The sequence below is a fragment of the Aquarana catesbeiana genome, linkage group LG01 (assembly GCF_042186555.1).
Source record: "Aquarana catesbeiana isolate 2022-GZ linkage group LG01, ASM4218655v1, whole genome shotgun sequence".
Classification (NCBI taxonomy): domain Eukaryota; kingdom Metazoa; phylum Chordata; class Amphibia; order Anura; family Ranidae; genus Aquarana; species Aquarana catesbeiana.
In genome coordinates, this window is record NC_133324.1 from 166,276,188 (window position 1) to 166,295,310 (window position 19,123).

General features: G+C 42.8%; 1 protein-coding gene and 1 pseudogene across 7 annotated transcripts in view; both read right to left on the reverse strand.

The window, feature by feature from the left end:
• Positions 1 to 19,123, reverse strand: part of KIAA0825 (KIAA0825 ortholog) — a 784,945-nt gene that overhangs the window by 720,025 nt on the left and 45,797 nt on the right. For all 7 annotated transcript variants that reach the window (XM_073624511.1, XM_073624512.1, XM_073624514.1 and 4 more), the window contains one exon: positions 15,657 to 16,305. In XM_073624511.1, the coding sequence (XP_073480612.1) occupies positions 15,657 to 16,305 (649 nt within the window). The remainder of the gene's footprint in view (positions 1 to 15,656; positions 16,306 to 19,123) is intronic.
• LOC141124247 (5S ribosomal RNA) lies at positions 11,417 to 11,535 on the reverse strand (annotated as a pseudogene).

A 19,123-nucleotide genomic window follows, 5' to 3' on the forward strand; every position in this document is an offset into this window, starting at 1 on the left:
TTTCTGCCCATGTCTGTTAGAGATAATAGGAGATGTCAGCATCATGCAAGTGCTGTCATCTAGCTGTATATAGGATTACGCATTCCAGCCAAAAGTTTATCCAGAAAAGGATGGCAAGTTCCAAAATGTTGCTGTAAGCCATCTGTCAGCTTTTGAAAAGAAGGGTCCAAGTGACACCATAATACATTTCCCAAGCTATGAGGTGGTAAAAGGCCATTTCTTTGAAATAAAATATAATTTACCATAAAATATTTTGATGACGTTTGCCTCATTGTACTGTACCAACAACATTCCCATTCTACGGCAACCTACGCATTTATCTTTTTCAATTTTTAAAAGCTGAGATTACCCAGTTTTAACAATATGCGACTCAAATTTAAAATCTGTTAAATTGTGTTGGTTATTTTTAAATATATTTATGTAGAGAGGATTTTTTTTCTATAAGCATTGCAGTGAAATATACTCAGTAGCAGCAGGTGGATAAGCAGCAAGAACAAGATGGTATTTTAGCACTAATGCTTCACCACAAGGTCCATTTAGCGTCCCTAATCTTTACAGCCTACATTTATACAAGCATCTTAATCTAACATAGAAAACAAATAAAAGAAAAAAAGGCGCCTCTAAGTGCAGAATTAAAACATTTAATATCCCCAAACAAGAATAAAAACACTTACAGAATCAAGTATAAGAATAGGCATATAACATGGATGTATGAAGCAGGTGATCCAGCATCAGGAGGTCCCACTGTATCACAGCTTTCCAGGGATAACGATATGCAACAGCAGAAGGTCCCAGGATAACCAGCAGGGGAATACCCCAGGCTCTGGGAACACTGGTGAAGCAATCGCGTCGTCTGAGTCAGCCTGGAGCATGAATCCTGGAAATGACGTCAGTGGGAGGGGACAACAACCAGCATGGACCGCAAACAGGAAATATGTCATCAAAATGGGACGCGTTTCGGAACTACTGATTGGTTCCTTCTTCAAGCCAACGACGCAATGACGTAGGTCATTGGCTTGAAGAAGGTTCTGTGAAAATGAACGTCATTACAAAAACTGTTTTGTCTTTGTACTTACTAAAAAATCAGTTTCTTAGAGTTCATTAAATGTGAGGTCACGCGCTCTGAGGTGAGCAGGCATTACCTAAGGGTGGGGAGCACCTGAGTGAAATCACTGCAATTGATCAGCATGATCACGGTCACCAATCAAGTCACATTTATTTATTTATTTTTCCTAGAAGGACTTTATATTATTTCTGAACTAATCATGTGCGATCAGGATGTCACGGACTTACATGCACTAGAGGACTTTATGATCACTTGTGTTACTATATAAGTTATAGTTATACCTTTTAAAGGTTATGTGTGTATATACATTTATGAAGTGGGATTTTGTATGGTGACACTAGTCACATGTATATCACTACAGCATTATTTGTTTATTTGTCTGTCATTTTATACCTACAGCATATTTAGCAGACCATTTGGGAGGTAGAGCAGCACATGACTTATTATTATTTTAGAAAACTCCTGTTTTCTTTATTGATCAATAGGGGACACGGGGTCAGAAGTAATTAGATTATCCAAAACTGAGGGGCAGCCTGCAGTTCATTCCTGAAGGACCTTACGCCCAAATGTTGCATTAGCTGAGGAATGAATATCCACCTGGTAAATCAAATTTATTCTACCTGTTAAAAGTTAGAAAACATATGAACAGAAGACCAGTTTGTAGAGTTACAAACAGGTGCCTGATGCCAAAAGGCCCAAGAAGAACTTGTTGATCTAGTAGAGTGTGTTTTAACAGGAAAAGTTAGAACCTTATCCTCAAAGTAGGGTTAAACCCTTAGCGATTTTTGACTTAACATATTGAGCACAATAAAAACAAACATTACACAGCAACTAATTTTTAAAACTCTCACTCCATCATTTGCGGTTTACAACTTTCAATGCTACTGGCTCCGGCTCTTTCAGTGTTACTCCCCTGAAGTTCTTGTCTTCAGAGGACAATTTTAACAGTGGACAGTGCAGTCTCCAGTCAGTTTGTTAGCTTGGAGAAGGGAGGAGGGAGGAGGCAGTAGCAGGGGAGTGCCTTCTCATCCCGGGCTATGGGGCTGTGTGTTTCTATTGATGCACACAGTTTTGGAAGACGTAACCCTAATTCTTGTCTGTATGAGTGACTCCATGGAACGCAGCAAGAGAAAGGCGCTACCCTGCAACAAGAAACCTGCGGCAGTGGTCATGGCACCAACTTAAACTGAAACAAAGACAAGGTTTAAAAGATGAAGAAGCAACATACTCAGTAAGTGACTAAATCAGCTGCTGAAAGTGCTGAGGGTTTAACATCACTATTTGCATACAGGCTTGTATGATGACCCGATGGAGCCATCAAGATATGTGGAACAAGTTGTCTTAAAAAGCATGGTGTGCAGGTTGCTCACACTAGCAAACAGACCTCCCCTGTGTTTCTTTGCGTATTTTCTAGTGTTTCTCGGTGCCATCCAGTGATTTCTTTGTCCCAGTATCTGCCCAGTATTTACACAGCAACTGTGTGTCTCAGTGATCCCAGCTTTCCCAATGCCTTAGTTTTCTAGCCTGCATCCAGCCTTGTGTACTTAAAGTGATTTAAAGCTTTTAATTTCTTTTTCCATTAAAATAATAAACATGCCATACTTCCCTGCCCTGAGCAGTGGTTTTGCACAGAGCAGCCCCGATCCTCCTCTTCTCAGGTCCTCCACTGGCACTCCTGGCTTCTCACATCCCCTGAGCGCCCCCATAGGAAATTGCTTCCAAGGGGGCATTCATGTGTGCTCAATCCCGAGCCCGGCTGTTTACGTCTATTCAAACACACAGCCCAGCTCAGTCATGCCCCCGTTCTCTGCTCATAGGTTTTGACTGACAAGAGCAGGAGCCAATGGCTCCTGCTGCTCTCATCCAAACCTTTGAGAGCAGGGACAGGGAAGAAGAGCTGCTGCAGATGTACACAGTGCTGGACCGAGATCAGGTTCAGGGGAGTATCTGGGGAGCCAGGGGTTAGCCGATATTAAAAGGTTTTTTTACCTTGATGCAGAGACTGCATTAAGGTAAAAAAAACTTTTACTTTTACAACCACTTTAAGCCAGTGTCCTTGTGCCTGCTCCTGTGATCCTCATGTTCTCTAGCCTGTGTTCCATTCATGTAAACGCCACACACTGCCAGTCTTCCCTCATCACCATGTCTCCTACTGCACTGCACAGTTATTTGCTTCTCTGCATCAGTGTGTTTCCCTGTAAATATCAGCCAGTCTCTGGTTAGCAGCACCTGTAGACTCGCAACCTGTGTAGTTTGTCTGTGTCTGTTTTCTTGTGTACTCTTGCTATTAGGCTACATTCACAGAAGTGATTTGGCCAAGTATGAATGACAGCGGCTGGAATCTGCTGATTCCTGCAGCTGTGTTTGCCACCTGTAAGCGAGTAGCAGTGCTAGCCAGTACATTTTAATGACAGGTCAGCAGGGGCCACAGCCATCTGTAGCTGTTCGCACAGCCAGCAATTACCCACAGTTATTGTTGCTAGATGCCCTTCAGCACAAACACCTTAGGTAGTGATTGGCTGTACAAACAGCAACATATAGCTGTAGCCACCATCAAACTGTTAATAAAGTGTATGGGCTTGGCGCTGCAGCTAGCAGCTCACAGCAGCCAAGCAATCTGTACCTACTCTGTGGCTTTCACCACTATCTGACCACAAATAATTCTGGTTGGCCATTCTTCCCCTAGTGGTTACAGATTCCCAATTAATGTCAATGTAGCCGTGAGAACAACATGAACAGTTCTAAATCTAAACATCCAAACAATTACGAGAACCCTACTTGAAATGCACTGTTTAAGGTGAAAGAATAAAACTTCTGTTGGAGAAAAGAGGCCTTGTCTCAAGACATTTTTTTCTTTGAGTAGAATAAGAATAAGGTTCTTTACAAGACAAGGTCCCTAATTCAGAAACACACCTTGTAGAGGTGATGGCAGTTAGGAAAGCAACCTTATTGATGGAAGTTAACAGCAGAAAAGCCTGGACAAGTTCCAATGGTGGTTTTTGATGTGCGGACAGGACCAGGTTGAGATCCTACGGAGTCACTGAAGATTGAACAGGTGGGATTATATGAGAAAAACCTTGTACAAAGGCCTTAAAGGAATGAGAGACAAGGCAAGATCACAAAGACCTCCTAGAACCTGGGTTTCAACAGCCAAGCCATCAAAAATAGCAACCATGAAGTATGGTGGTAAATCAGTCCCTGAAGAGCCGACAGGGTGTCTTCAAAGAATCTGATGAGGTTGGAGTACTATATCATCCTGGGCCGGTCCATGAAATGAGAACCACTACAATGCCCTACAATCTTACAGAGAAAATGAGGCAGGGGTGTAGATTAGGTTGTAGTGATACCACAAGTAGCCAGAGCATACACTTCAGAGCATTTGGAGAAAAACATGGGCAGTTGGTTGTTGAATCTGGAGGTCATGAGGTCTACAACAGGAATTCCCCACCTGCAACAGATGTGCTAAAACAATACTTGTTAAAAAGGGACCATTCTCTTGAGTCCAGGCTCTGTTAGTCGAGAAAGTTTGCTAGCTAACTGTCCACTTCTGGAATGTGGACTGCGGTCAAGACAAGAAAATGAAGTTTTGCCCAAGACAGAATCTTTTTGCTCCTGTTCCAGCAGTGAGAATCCTGGTTACTCCCTGATAATGTTGTCCATCTGGAACCTGATCTGATGACCCTTTAGCTGAGCGGTCCAGTACTGTAGGGACACTGTAGGGACAAACAGATCACTCAGAGCTCCAGATAGCTGAGGAGAAGAGGATTTTCTTCCAGCGTCCAAGTCCATTGCACTACCAGGGTGTCCAGGACTCCACCCCAGTCTTTCAGGCTGGCATCCATAGCGAGAAGCTTCTAGAACAATGGAAGAAAGAATTTCCCCAGCTCCAGAGCTGGATTCCTGAGCCACCAGGTCAGGAATAATATGGTTTTGAATGTTCGGTGTATCGGTTAATCCATTTGGGCAGAATTTTGAGTTGCAATGGTCTGGAGTAGAATTTCGTAAACTGGACTGCCTTGATGAGGCTACCATTAGACCCAAAACTCTCATGCAAAAGAAGAGAGTTCAACAACTTCTGCACTGCAGAGTCCAAATCTGGGAGAAGAGAGTCTGGAGTTTGTCTTGAGGAAAAAAAACCCTGGACTGAGCAGTTTCTAGAATGAGACCCATAAGTGATGAACCAGTTCCAGTGTTGACTTTTGAAGATTCAGGATCCAATCAAAACTTTGTGAAGTCTGAACAGTCCACTGAATATTGTCTGACAGAGTCTGTGCTGATTGTTCCCTCAAGATGAAGCCTAGGTATCTTACTATGGGAATGCCCTGTAAGCGTAGGAGAGCTAGAACTAGTGCTAGTACCTTGTGGAACACACAGGGCATGGATAACAGATCAAATGGAATGGCCACAAACTGAAAAAGCTGTGTGCTCACATAAAAATGCAGGTAGCATTGGTGTGCTGAAAATATATGGACTTGCAAGCACACAGAGGCTAGAAAGTCTCCCTAAGGAAGGCAATGAGAGACCTGATGGAATGCATGCAACATTTCTGAACTCAAAAGAAGACACTGAGTGCCTTCAGATCCAAGATGGGGAAATGACTCCTTAGGCTTAGGAACAGTAAACAGGTTTAAGTAGAAACCTTGAGACTTTCCACCTTCTGGAACAACTGTAATAAATTCTTGACTTAGCAGGTTTGCCGGAGCAGCATGGAGGTCTAGTAGTCTGTGTGGAGACAGGCAGGTCGGAGGACAGAGAGCAAAACACCAGGTTGTAGTCCTTCGACACCCCTTCTTTTACCCAGGTATCTGAGATGCTCTTGGTGCAGGTGTCTGCAAAGACCAACAGAAAGGACTTGTCTGTCAGGATCTGCGACTGGGTCATGAACTTAGATCTAGACCTGCAGGCCTGGGAGAACCTAAAAGAACTAGTGATAATATGAGGCTTATTTTTCTTTTGCTTGGGGAAAAAAGTGTACTTTTTCCACCAGTGACTAATAAAGGTGTCCATAGAACCATCAAAAAAGATGTTCATAGGCATACGCAGTAGCCATTTTTTACACTGTAGTTTGGCAGACCAAAATTTTAGTCAAAGATGTCATGGGTAGAAGCTCAAAATTTTTCAAAAACGGAATGATCAGTAAGGTTCAGGTTCATTAGTTTGCCTAGTCTAGCTTAGTTGAATCTTACCCCTAGAGTAAGACGCTGCATAAACTGCTGCCGCTATATGAATCCTGTATTATTATTTTATTTATATTATATATAGGTTGCATAGCAGGACCTGTCAGGGTGACTAAGGACTTGGAAAGGGCTTCCAATTGCTTGTCAACCTGACCCTAAACACAGCCAGTGTTTTATTAAGTCAAGAAATGGCTAGATGGGAATGGCCCATTTCTTCATAAATGCCTCCTCAAAACAGATATTGTTTGGCAAAGAGGTTGGAGGAGAAAACACGATTGTCAGACAGATTGTCAGAGTAGTCCAGTTACTGTGCAGAATAGGTTCAAGTAAAGAGTGTACTGGAAAGGTTCTGATAGTCTCTGGACCTTTAAAGGAAGCCTAGACTAAAAACAGGATTCGTTTCAGAGGTTGCTCAGGTTTTAAACATGCAAAATACATCAATAAGAACCAATATGGTATCTTTAAACTTGGGAGGTATATCAGAGGACTAAGATTTCTCAAGCACAAATCCAGAATAGATGTATGGGACTTCTCCTTAAAAAAAGTATTCTCAGTTTAGTGCTCGGTGTCTGCTATAATGGCAGGAACATTGGAAACAGACTCAAGAAAAGGTGTAGCAGTACAGTATGCTTGTGGCCCCTGCATTCTGGGTCAGCTAACATTCCACCCTGGATAATTCAGAGGAGGGATTCACACCTGGGGGAGCTAGAGAAGAGTGCAAGGAGTGTGTAGTCCCAAGCAGCAATGATCCTTGCTATTGGCATCAGGTCCTTGATTGGGGACACTGCAGGCTGCCCCAGTGCTGTTAGAAGATCTTGAGCTGGAGAGGCCTACAAAAGATCTCCTTTGCATTTGGGATCCAACATGTTGCACTGCAATTGAGGCAATGTAAATAAACACATCAATTTGAATCTTGGGTACTCATAAACCAGCTACTAAAAGCAGAGAGGGTTTATGATTGGAGGTGAGGCGTCGCTATAGATAGCAGCAAAAACAAACCAAATTTTTCCAGGACATTAACCCTTTCAGGGAAAAACTGATGGTGGGAGAAAAGAAATAGTGTGACATGCCCACATAGACTAAAAGACTTAGTCCAATAAATGCCCAAATAAGTCCCACTCAATGAGGTATATGCTCATTAAACCTGAATTTAAGCCAGGATAAATTGGTCCTACAAATAGGTAAATTTACCGTTGTGTAATAAAAAAAGGTGATTTTTTTTTATACTATTACCATAGCTGTTGACCTAGAAAGTGTTCTGTGGTGAACAAGCACAGTACTAAAGCACTAGAGAGTGCCAACACAGAGCCCAGTGAAAAATACCACATTCCAGGTAATGTTGCGCCTCATCCATTGGCATACTTCCAAAGGAAACATTAGGAACAGGGTCACAACTGTAAAAAACTCAGCGGTTAACAAACCAGGTGTCTGGGGAGTGCTACAAGCAAAGCCTAGTGCCAGAAGGGTTCAGACACAGCCTCTGAGACGACTCCAAAGATTAACTGGTTTTAATAGCTGCATAAGAGCTTAGCTCGGCAGAAGAATGAGAAATACTTGATTGAAGAATAAGATTTTATGTAAAAAATAGAAAAAAAAATAGCTTACCTGTAAAATCCTTTTCTTTGAAGTACATCACGGGACACAGAGCCACAGTAATTACTATGTGGGTTATAGGCCACCTTCAGCTGATGGACACTGGCACACCCTAAGAGAGGAAGTTCACTCCCTATATAACCTCTCCTACTAAAGGGAGTACCTCGGTTTTTGTAGCAAAGCAATACACATGCATACCAGAAAGAGGAGAGGGACATCTGTGTCCCATGATGTACTTCAAAGAAAAGGATTTTACAGGTAAGCTGTTATAAAAATCCTATTTTCTTAATCGTACATCACGGGACACAGAGCCATAGTAATTACTATGTGGGATGTCCCAGAGCAATGCCAACTGAGGGGAGGGAGACACAACAGAATTAGGGCAACATGAGACTAGAGGAGTTATACTGCTGCCTGCAGCACACTACGCCCAAAGGTGATATCCTCATGCCTTTTTACATTCACCTGAAAATCTGGTAAATGTATGGACTGAAGACCATGGAAGCTTGGTGATGCACTCCCACAAAGCACTAACAGTTCTAGTGGAGTGCGTTCTTGATTTGAGAGGGTGGAATCCTCCTCTTTAAACCATAAGCCTGAACAGTTACTTGCGGAATTAATTTAGAAATAGTAGATTTCGATGCTGCCTGCCCCTTTTCTAGGACATTCAGGCAACACAACAAAACATCCGTTTTTTGAATCTGAGCAGTCACCTTCAAGTAGACCTTGAGTGCTCTCACTACATTAAGAGAATGTAGTAATTTTCCTTCGGTAGAACAGGTTCTGGAAAAAATGAAGGTAGAACAATATCCTAGTTCGGATAAAAACTAGACACTACCTTCGGTAGAAAGTTAGGATGAGGACACAATACTCCCTTATCCTTGTGAATAATCAAATATGGCTCTTTACAAGAAAGAGCAGCCAACTCTGATACCCTTCTTGCAGAAGGTACGGCTACCAGAAAATTAGTTTCCTTGCCAAAAGGACCAGGGGAATATGCTGTATCGACTCAAAAAAGGCTGTTTCAGCAATCCCCACAGAACTAAATCCAAGTCCCAAGGGTTCAGGAGTGACTTAACCAGAGGATTAAGCCGCATTACCCCCTGAATAAGCTACGAACCAAAGAATGCGAAGCAAGTGGTTGTTGAAATAATATCAATAAGGCCGGAACCTGGCCTTTGATAGTACGCAAGGCCAGCTTCATTACTAACCCCATCTACAGAATCAAGGATTCTACCTATGACGTACTTCCTGGGGTGCCAACCCCTGGATTCACACCAGGAGACATATGCTTTCTAGACTTTAAAATCTATGATTCTGGAAGCCAGCTTCCCTGCATTAATCAAGGTAAATACCACTGGACCTGACAACCCACGCTTCTTTAGAATGTGGGATTCAACAGCCAAACCGTTAAATTTAGCATTTGTAAGGTAGGATGGAATACCGGACCTTGCAAGAGAAGGTCTGGACGTGGTGGTAGGGTCCATAGCTCCCCTACCGCCATCCTTTTGATCTCTGCATACCAAAATCTTCTGGGCCACGCCGGGCCACAAGAATCACCTATCTCCCTTCCTGCTTGATCCTGCAAAGTAGTCGTGGAAGCAGCAAAATAGGAGGAAATGCATAAATCAGTGCAAAATGATTCCACGGGAACACCAAGGCATCTGTTCCGCATGCTAGCGGATCCCTTGTTCTTGATACAAAGTTGTCGGTTTTCTTGTTGAACCTGGACGCAAACAGATTATCAGGAACCATGAATCAGACCAAGATAGAAGTATAGTTAAATCACACTTGTTTAATAATAATAATAATAATAATAATAAGATAAACAGAGTAAGCGTAGTCAAAACAAGTCAGAGTTCAGTAACCGGATCGGGTAGTCAGCCAAGCAAATGTCAGAGAGCCAGAGATAAACGTAGTAGTACAGCAAGCAGGATCAGGAGCCAGAAGAAATGACAGCCGAGCAAGTCTTCAACAGGAACGCAGGAGAAAGTCTCTGTGATGTTGACAAAGGCGAGATCAAGTGAGCTGGACGACTTTAAGTAGGCAGGACTGACGAGCAGAATCAACAACAGCTGGGTAACTGTGGAGAGAGATGGGAGCTGGCAATTAGCCGACAGCTGAGCGGCCAGCTCAGAGAAGGAAGGGCTGAGCCCAGCCCTGACACAGATCTACGCCTGGGATCCCCCATCTTCGGCATATTGCCAGGAAGATATTGGGGTGAAGGGAACATTCTCCCAGAAAAAACTGCTGGTGACTCAAGTAGTCCGCCTGCCAATTTTCTATTCCTGGAATGAAAACTGCCAATAGGCAAGGTACATTGTTTCCTTAAGATATAATTCACCTCTTTCTAGGCCGCACGACTTGTCGTGCCCCCTTGGTGATTGATATAAGCCACTGCTGTGGTATTGTCGGTATGGATCTTGACAGGACAATTCCCTAACCTGAACATCCAGGCCCTCAGGGTCAAGCGCCCTGCCCAGATCTCTAGAATGTTGATGGGCAAGGTCATTTTTGATCTGGACCATTTCCTTTGGACAGTCGCTTCTTCCCGGACTGTTCCCCAACTCAAAAGGCTGGCATCTGCTGCTACCATCTTCCAGGTAGCTGGTAGGAAAGATTTTCCCTTCTGCAGATTCTTAGTTATCAACCATCAACTGAGGCTCCGGTGCACCCTGGTGACAGATACATTGAGCAATCTAGAGCTTGGACCTACTTGTTTCAAGCCGATAAAATACTGTTTTGCAGCAGCCTCAAATGAGACGGAGCATAAGGAACGGCCTCGAATGAAGCCACCATATTTCCCAACAACCTCATGCAAAGTCGAATAGAAGGATTCTTCTTTGCTTTGACCATCTGAATCAGTTCCTTTGTGGAACTGATCTTTGCCTGGGGCAACAATACCTTTTTCTGGGCTGTATCAATAATCAGACCCGAGTATTCCAATCTCCTTGATAGTTTTTTAAGGAGGATTTCTCTAGGTTGAGAATCTGACATTGGTATTCCAGGTAGTTGACTGTAGATCATACTTTGGTCTAAGCGGCTACCGACTGATCTGTCAAGATCAGATTGTCTAGGTAAGCTAGGTAAGTTATACCTTGGGGCCAGGCCTTTGTAAATACTTGAGGTGCAGTAGCTAGATGAAAGGCAGCGCTACAAACTGAAAAAGAAGATTTTCTACCTCGAAATGTAGATATTTCTGGTGAGCGGGAAATATAGGTACATGGAGGTATGCATCCCTGATGTCTATTGACGCCAGAAGTTCTCCACCTTGTAGGACAGAGACCACTGATCGGAATTGACTCCATGCGGAAAGAGCGGATATTCAGAAACTGGTCTTAGATCTTTGAGATCTAGAATGGGTCTGACATATTCATTTGGTTTTGGTACCGTGAAAAGGTTTAAATAAAACCCCAATCCCTGATCTTGCATGGGAACCACTAAGTTCAATCTTTTGAGACAAAAGATGGTCCAGTGCTTGAAGAGAGTCTTTTCCTCTGGAGTCTGAGAAAATGAAGAGACGGGGACTTTCAGAACTCAAGTTTGTACCCTAGAGTTATTGATGAAGTCACCCATCTGCAGCCTACGGCACCTGGCATTCCAAGGCGGTCTCCAATCCAGGTACTGTCCAGGCCCGACCCTGCTTAGCCTCTGAGATCAGACGAGATTGGGCGCTTTCAGGGTAATGTGGCCGTAGGCTCCGACACTGTTCCTGCCAGTTCCTTGAGAACTGCGGAAGTCTTCCCTCCACTCAAGCGAGTGGGGTTGCCCCCTCACAAGGAGGCTTCAGTTTCCTTCTTTAACTTGACGGTGGAGGCCGTCGTGACTGCCTGGAAGCAGATGCTCCTGGCACTGGAGAAGGAGCTTGTTTAAATGAAATATGCTTACTCCTCTTCCAAACTAGCAAAAGGATACTTTTTCAACAAAAATTTTTTGGATGTATTTATCCAAATCATCCCTAAACAGCCGTTCACCGTGAAAAGGAAAACTAGCCAGGAGCTTTGCATGACGCTTCAGCTGACCAATTTTTCAACCATAAGATTCTATGCCTATGCACCAGCCAAGCATAAGGCGCGAGGCTTGAAGAATAGAATCTCTCATAGCGTCTATTGCCAAACATAATGCCGCTGGTAACTCGGCTAAATCCTGGGGCTGCTGATCAGGAATAACCTTGAGCACCTGTATAGACTGGTCTCTCAAGGACTGACATACACCAATTGCTGCTAGCGCAGGTTGAGACATCAGAAAAAAAGTGTTTTTTTTTTTCATAGGGATTTCCAACTTTATCTGTTGGATCCCTAAGAATTTGAGCATTGTCTATCAGACAGGTCAAACTTTCATTCACAGAGGATATAGCAGCGACAATTTCTGGTATCTCCCACTTCTTAATGAATTTTTCCTCCATAGGAAAAAGTGTTAAAACTTTATAGGAGGGAGAAAATATTTATCTGGGTGATCCCACTCAAAATATAAGCCTTTCCAGCAATGAATGGGCAGGAAAGGCATGCGCAGCTTGAGGAGGCTTTAGCGAACCCAAATAAGAAGTGGGCTTATCAACCGACTCAATGAAGAGTAGCCAAAAAAGTGGAGTGGACAAATTCAGTAAGAATTGCACCATCAATCTTTCAGATTGTGAAGCTGATCCCCCCGCATTTGACCCCTCAGAAGAAGAGTTATCATTCTTCTCAAGGTCCCCTGAGGGAAATCGCATTTTATTCCATTCTGGGATGCGATTAAAGCCGCTAGCCAATCCCATCATGGCTTGAGGAAAACCCTCTTCAGTAAAATAGACAGGGGCTGCAGTGTTGAAAACAATTGCAATATTTGATAGCCCTGATCGCTTACTCTGAACTCTCAGGGGAAAATGCCAATGTAGAGTGTTTAGAAGTTGTAGGAGTCCCTTTTAAGCCCTTTTTGGGGTCTTTCTACCCCCCCTTCTGACCATAGCACAAATGCAGAGGGACTACCAGAAGAAATCCCATCCACTACTTGAGCAAATAGTCCAGCAACTGCCGCTGCTATTTAACGCTCAGCCTGATGCTTTTAGTAAATGTGCCAAAGACCTGTGTCACCAATTACATGCCTCTTTTTAGTTTTTGTGTCTCTCCCACAGCTGCAGTCAGCAAAAAAAGTAGCCTTTTAAGAATACCCTGAGCTGGGCGTTGCTGCACGCCAACGCCGCGCTAAACCACGCCCACTCCGTGTGCCCACCGTGCCCTCCTCTTTTAAAAAAAAATGTTTTTCCGCCAGAGAGCGTGGGCCTCCAATCCGATGGGATCGGCGTGTGTGTGGGGGGAGGGCAGCGAGGAGGAGCGCTGTGACAAACCGCCGTACAGAGGCGGTGGAGAACAGAGCTGTATCCGACGATCGTTCTGCTTCTCCCTCTACTCAGAAAGAGGGGGAGAGCTTTTGTCCGAGTGGGGGGTGTTTTTTAGAGAAAAATCCCCCCCAACATCTTACCGGAGTCCTGTGACTGCTAGCCGGAGAGAGGTCTGTCAGTGTCTGCTGACACAGCATGATCTGAGAAAGCATGACAAGGTACGTACTCTATACAGCCCCCAGTGGTGACTTTTAGGCATGACAACATTTACTTTTTTAAGGAGACAATTCATAAGAAACCTTAACATTCTTTAGAAGTCTCCACTTACCTTTCCCGCCGCAGGAAATTCTGTGGTAAAACCAACAGACCCAAGCTTCACATCTCATGGTGGGCTCCGTTTAAAAAACCTTCAGGAACTGGGGCCCCCTTTTATGGGGGATCCCACTCCTGGACCCGTAATAGCACCCCGCCAGAAAAAACTTATGGCTGAAAAAACCAAAAGCACTGGATCCCAGGGTCCAGCTCTCTAAAAAGAGAAGCGTTACGGGCTAAACTTCGTTTCTTCCACCACGAGACCCGGGTACCATTCAATTCGGCCTAAAAAGACACTTTGAATGGATCCGGCTGCATAGCTAGCACCACCAAGGATTGCTCCAGTGGAGCTCAGCACGGCACAGTGGTGTAGTGGGTAGCACTCTTGCCTAGCAGTAAAAAGGGTCGCTGGTTCGAATCCCAACCATGACACTACCTGCCTGGAGTTTGCATGTTCTCCCTGTGCCTGTGTGGGTTTCCTCCGGGTACTCCGGTTTCCTCCCACACTCTAAAGACATGCTGGTAGGTTAATTTGCTTCTGTCCAAAATTGGCCCTAGTATATGAATGGGGACCTTGGATTGAGGGTAGGGACTGATGTGAGTTTGGGATGTACAGGGTTAGGGACAATTGTAGAGACACACCCAGGTTGAACTGGATGGACTGGTTTCTTTATTCAACCTTACTAACTATGTAACTATATACCTTTACTCGTGACCAACACCTTAAACACTGGCGAAAAAACTGAGGTACTCCCACTAGTGAGAGGGGTTATATAGGGAATGAACTTCCTGTCTTAGGGTGTACCAGTGTCCATCACATGAAGGTGGCCTATAACCCACACAGTAATTACTATGGCTCTGTGTACCATGATGTACGATTAAGAAAACAAAACATGTCAAATAACAATTGCAAAGCTTTTCTCCTTGGACACAAGGAGAGCATTGTCAGAGTGGGAATTGTTATACGTGGACAGCCAATGGCTTTTTTGTTTGGCAATGTCAAATTCCCCCTGAAGGCAGTAGTATAACCCATTTGTCTCTGAATTACTTCTGATCCGCTGTCCCTTAATAAGTGATAAAGAAACATTTATATTTGCGATCTACTCAAGTTCCTGAACAGCCATATTAAAGTCAAATAGTGACCTGTACCAACAAAGCCCACTGAACACCCAAGAAAGCTTTGCTGGCCTCTAGACAACAACAAGGTGTTGCAACTTCCCATTTTTGGCAATATTATTTTGCTAGTCATCTTCATCAGGCCATTTTTTTTTGCCCCACTTTCTGAATTTTAGAGTCTAATGCATAAAAAATCAAATAGATTAGCTGTTTTGGATATGCTGTAAGCCTGTCCCTATCTATGGGAAAATTCCAACACACAAGCTAGCTCACTCCAGGCTCCAACAAAAACATCTCTGAAAACTTTGTTTAAATATCCCATGGTATTTTGCAACCAGGTCGAATATGGCTATCACAATGCTCCTCAGTGTTTTATGGGGCTATGTTAGAAAGATCTGTCCTCTCTTTTGGTCCCAATGACAACAGTTTCACCAGACAAGAAGCGAGGAAAAATCTTCAAGGGCAACCCAGACAGAAGTAAAAAAAAATGCTTTTGTTCAGTGGAATAGGGGAAGGCTAGAATGTCTGTTATTTTTATATTACAGTTTGTGCCCCTGTTGCAACTTTCTATTACTTCCTGTCTAGTCAAACCATTGTCTCTACAACTGAGCCAAAAAGAGCAGTAAACCTTGACAAAGATTACGATTATTCCACACTCTTTTAAAAAAGGAATATACACCTACACAGAATGTTTGGTGAATGCCACATTAACTGCTTTATAAACATACCACGAAGTGTTTCAGGGCAAAGTTACCCGGGAGCAGAGGATTCTATTCAGAGTGGCTTAATTTATTCAAAAAAAGATGAAAAACAAAAGTTTTAGATATGTATGCTGCATTCTCTTTTTTGTTTTTCATTATACAATTTCAGGAACACATTTAACTACATATGTTGGACTAAACTATCTCCCTATAAAATAGAAAAATCTATTCCTAGTACAAAGAACTCCAGTAATTTATATGATGAGAATTACTGTTCATTAGTTTACATAAAACATCTTTTGACAAATGAGACAAATGTCTAGAAATGACAAATCATCAATATAAACAACTGGGAATAATTTACTACTTACCAAGGGCATGGACTCTCTGCTTGTGCTTCTTCTTGTTGAGCCGGGGTGGCTGGAGAGCCTGCTCCTCTGTGCCAGTTTCACAAAGTATTTCAAAGAATGTTTTCATCTCTTCTGTGATGGCTTCAAAGAAAGTCTCATTGATAAACGTAATAATTAATGAAGAGTCTATAACATGGCTTAAAACAAACATATCCTCTTTTATCATTGCATACAGCTTGGGAACAGCATTCTCGTAAGCTCCAAGTATATTTTCAGTACTTCTCCCTCTGTAGCTTTGAAGAAGTTCAACAACAAAATGATGCTGGATATTCTGGTATTTAACAAGGACATCAGACTCCGGGAAAAGAAAAAACAGGTACTGCAAACACTTAGATTTTATCCGAATTCCAGACTGGCTATTGGAAGTATGAGAAGTGGCTTGCAATTTTGCAACTAGATGACGCCGTAAATGCAGTCTCACATCATCCCATACAGTCTGCAGATCCACGGACAAGTCATCATCAATAGCATGTAGTGAGGTCTGAGATGCGAATTGAAAATATCCTCCACTGGCTGAAGTAGGAAAAGTTACACCACACTCACTGGAAAGGTCCACTAGAAGCTGTAGGATCATATCTTCCTGACCTTCGCTGTTTTTCAACAAATGTTGCTAAGGAAAATTATGAAAAGGAACAGAATAAGATCATGATATCACAAAAAGCTATTTTCGTGGAAACATTTAAGAAATTCCCAATACATTGCAATTAGTCAAATACCTATTTAAAAAGGGTGTCTAGGTAATGTTTTTCCTAAACTATTGTAAATGGCCCGAGCAGCAATCATCCTCAAAGAGGGCACTCCTAACTTTGACGGTGGCAGTAGGGACATTACATTTTATTACACAGACTAATTGCTTTGTCACTCTTTATAGCTACATATAAAAGGAAGTAAACAGCGAAGAAGGCACATATGGTGTTCAGCAATACCAGGGTCTGACCAGTCCATTTTTTGAGTGTGCCTCAAATAAATGGCAAAATAAGCCTCTAACCCAGGGGTTTCCAAACCAGTTTACTGTCCTTAAGACTTTAGGGGGGCTGATGTGCCCAGTGGCATTAAACAATGCCTGGTCTTTGGTATTCAGGAGAGAAATAGTTGGTGTCAGTGGGAGGAATAGGGACCCATTTTTGTTTTCAGTGAAAGAAATTATGCTTTTGATCTTAATACTTTTTGGAATAAAGGTGTTGTATTAGTGTGCGGCCGTCCAGGACTTCTTTTTTGCTGACTGATCCATTGCAGAGCCTGCACTTGTGAGTCTTGTTAGGGCGTATGCTTCAGGGAGTCTTGGTCTGAGCGGCAACATTTATTGAAAGGAATTATGCCCCATTGTTGGTGTCAGTAGCAGGAATTGTGCCCCATTGCTGGTGTTAGTGGCAGGAATTGCGCCCCATTGTTGGTGTCAGTGGCAGGAATTATGTCCCATTGTTGGTGTCAGTGGCAGGAATTATGCCTCAAGGGCCGGATAAAGGCAAGCAAGGGCCGTGCAAGGGCCGCAGTTTGGAGACCACTGCTCTAACCAATGAGATAAGGACCCTGATATAAAAGAAGGTCAACATCTTTACCCAGAGAATCTCTTGACCCAGTTAAGGACATTGGACGTGCTTCACATATTCCATCAATGTCCAAACCTTATGCCCTCCTGCCATGTCCCTCCACCACCCGTAAAAAAGCCAGCAATTCTCAGCTCTGAAAATGATCCCAGGAGTTGATGTGTACATACATACATACATACATACATACAGCAGCTCCTGCAGGTGCAGCTGTAAAAAAAAAAAAAAAGAACCATCAACACTTTTCAGACATGAAATAATAAAATTTTTAGTTTTGCATCCGATTCATTCATCTGCAGAACAAAGGGATGAACTTTGATCGAAGGACACTGCCACTTAAAGCAACCTGACAAGCTAAAAAAAGTTTGGCTTCCTCTGATTGGCTGAGAAGCAGGTGGATGACATCTTGATCTTTCAACCTCGGTCAATCATAGTAAAGCTGGATACACACTATGCAACTTTTGTTGTTCAATTTCCTTTAGATTTACCTTCAACCATGTGTTGGTAGTGCCTGCCTGATTGCATACATATTGAAAGTGTTTAAGTTTGACCTCATATTATATGGTTTTGGTAAATCTAAAGGAAAAAAAATCTAAAGAAAATTGTATAGTGTGTATCCAACTTAAGTCTTGTATTCATTGATAACAATACAAAGCTTCCTGTGAATGGCTGAGCAGTGCTCAGTGCAACTCAGTTTTGTTTTGAAAATGGAATGGGCAGTCTGCATACTGCTGCTGGAACACAGTGCTGTATACTGTAGTTTATGCTACATACATACATCAAACAAAAATGTAATTGGATCATGATTAATGATAAATATACTTGTTGCCAACCCAGTAACCAAAATAAATTTGACAAAGCGTGGCAACCATGAATACAATATATTTTGCTGGAAGAATAGGGCTGGGGTGTACCATGTTCACCATTCTAACTGCTCTCTTTCTTCTCTACTGTTTGAACTGACAGGTTACCAGCTGTTTATAACAACATTACTCTTCTTTGTATACAGTTTACACAGATGCAGTATTACACCATACTTGCTAGGCCTTCCTCTCCCCAGTCTACGTGGGTGAGAGAGATATACTGATTGGGGTTACCAAGTTACTCATAATGGCTTGCCCAGGGCTGTCCATTATTACTTTATGTTTTACTGGGAAATTATGTCCATTGCTATTGATTATATTGCTGCTGTATTTGTATTAGATAGTCGTTTTCTCTGATATGTCTGTTGAGATATCCCACTGATGCATTGGTGTACATATGCGCGCGGGAGTCCTCCGTTCCGACACGATATGCCGGCCCTTCACTGAGCATGCGCCGCTTACACCAGCGGCTGCATGCAAGGTAAATATCTCCTAAACCATATAGGTTTAGGAGATATTCATTTTACCTACAGGTAAGCCTTATCATATGCTTTCCAGTAGGTAAAAATGTAAAAAAGGGGTATACAGCCACTTTAAGGGATGCTATGTTCTGGCAGCAGCAAGATGGACTTCCCCTTCACTAACTAGATATAGAGAGAGTTGGTTGTATTGCATCACTGCCATTTTGATAAGCCTTGTATTTTTATCAATGAATACAAGGTTTCCTCTGATTGGCAGAGGTGAATAGGCAGACAGATGATGTTACAAAATTTCTACCTAAGCCAATCAGAGGAAGCCTTGTATTCACTGAAAAAAACACAAGGGTTTTCCTAAATGGCATAAATGGTGTACAACCAACTTCTGCTATGTGTGGCAATATAAGGAAAGTGCCTCATACTACTTACTGTATGTAGCACAAGTTACTACATTACATTACAGCCTAAACAGCAGCCAGTCAGGCTGCTCCAAACAATTTATTTAAAACGCCAGGAAACCTGGAATTCTCATTTAAGTCAGC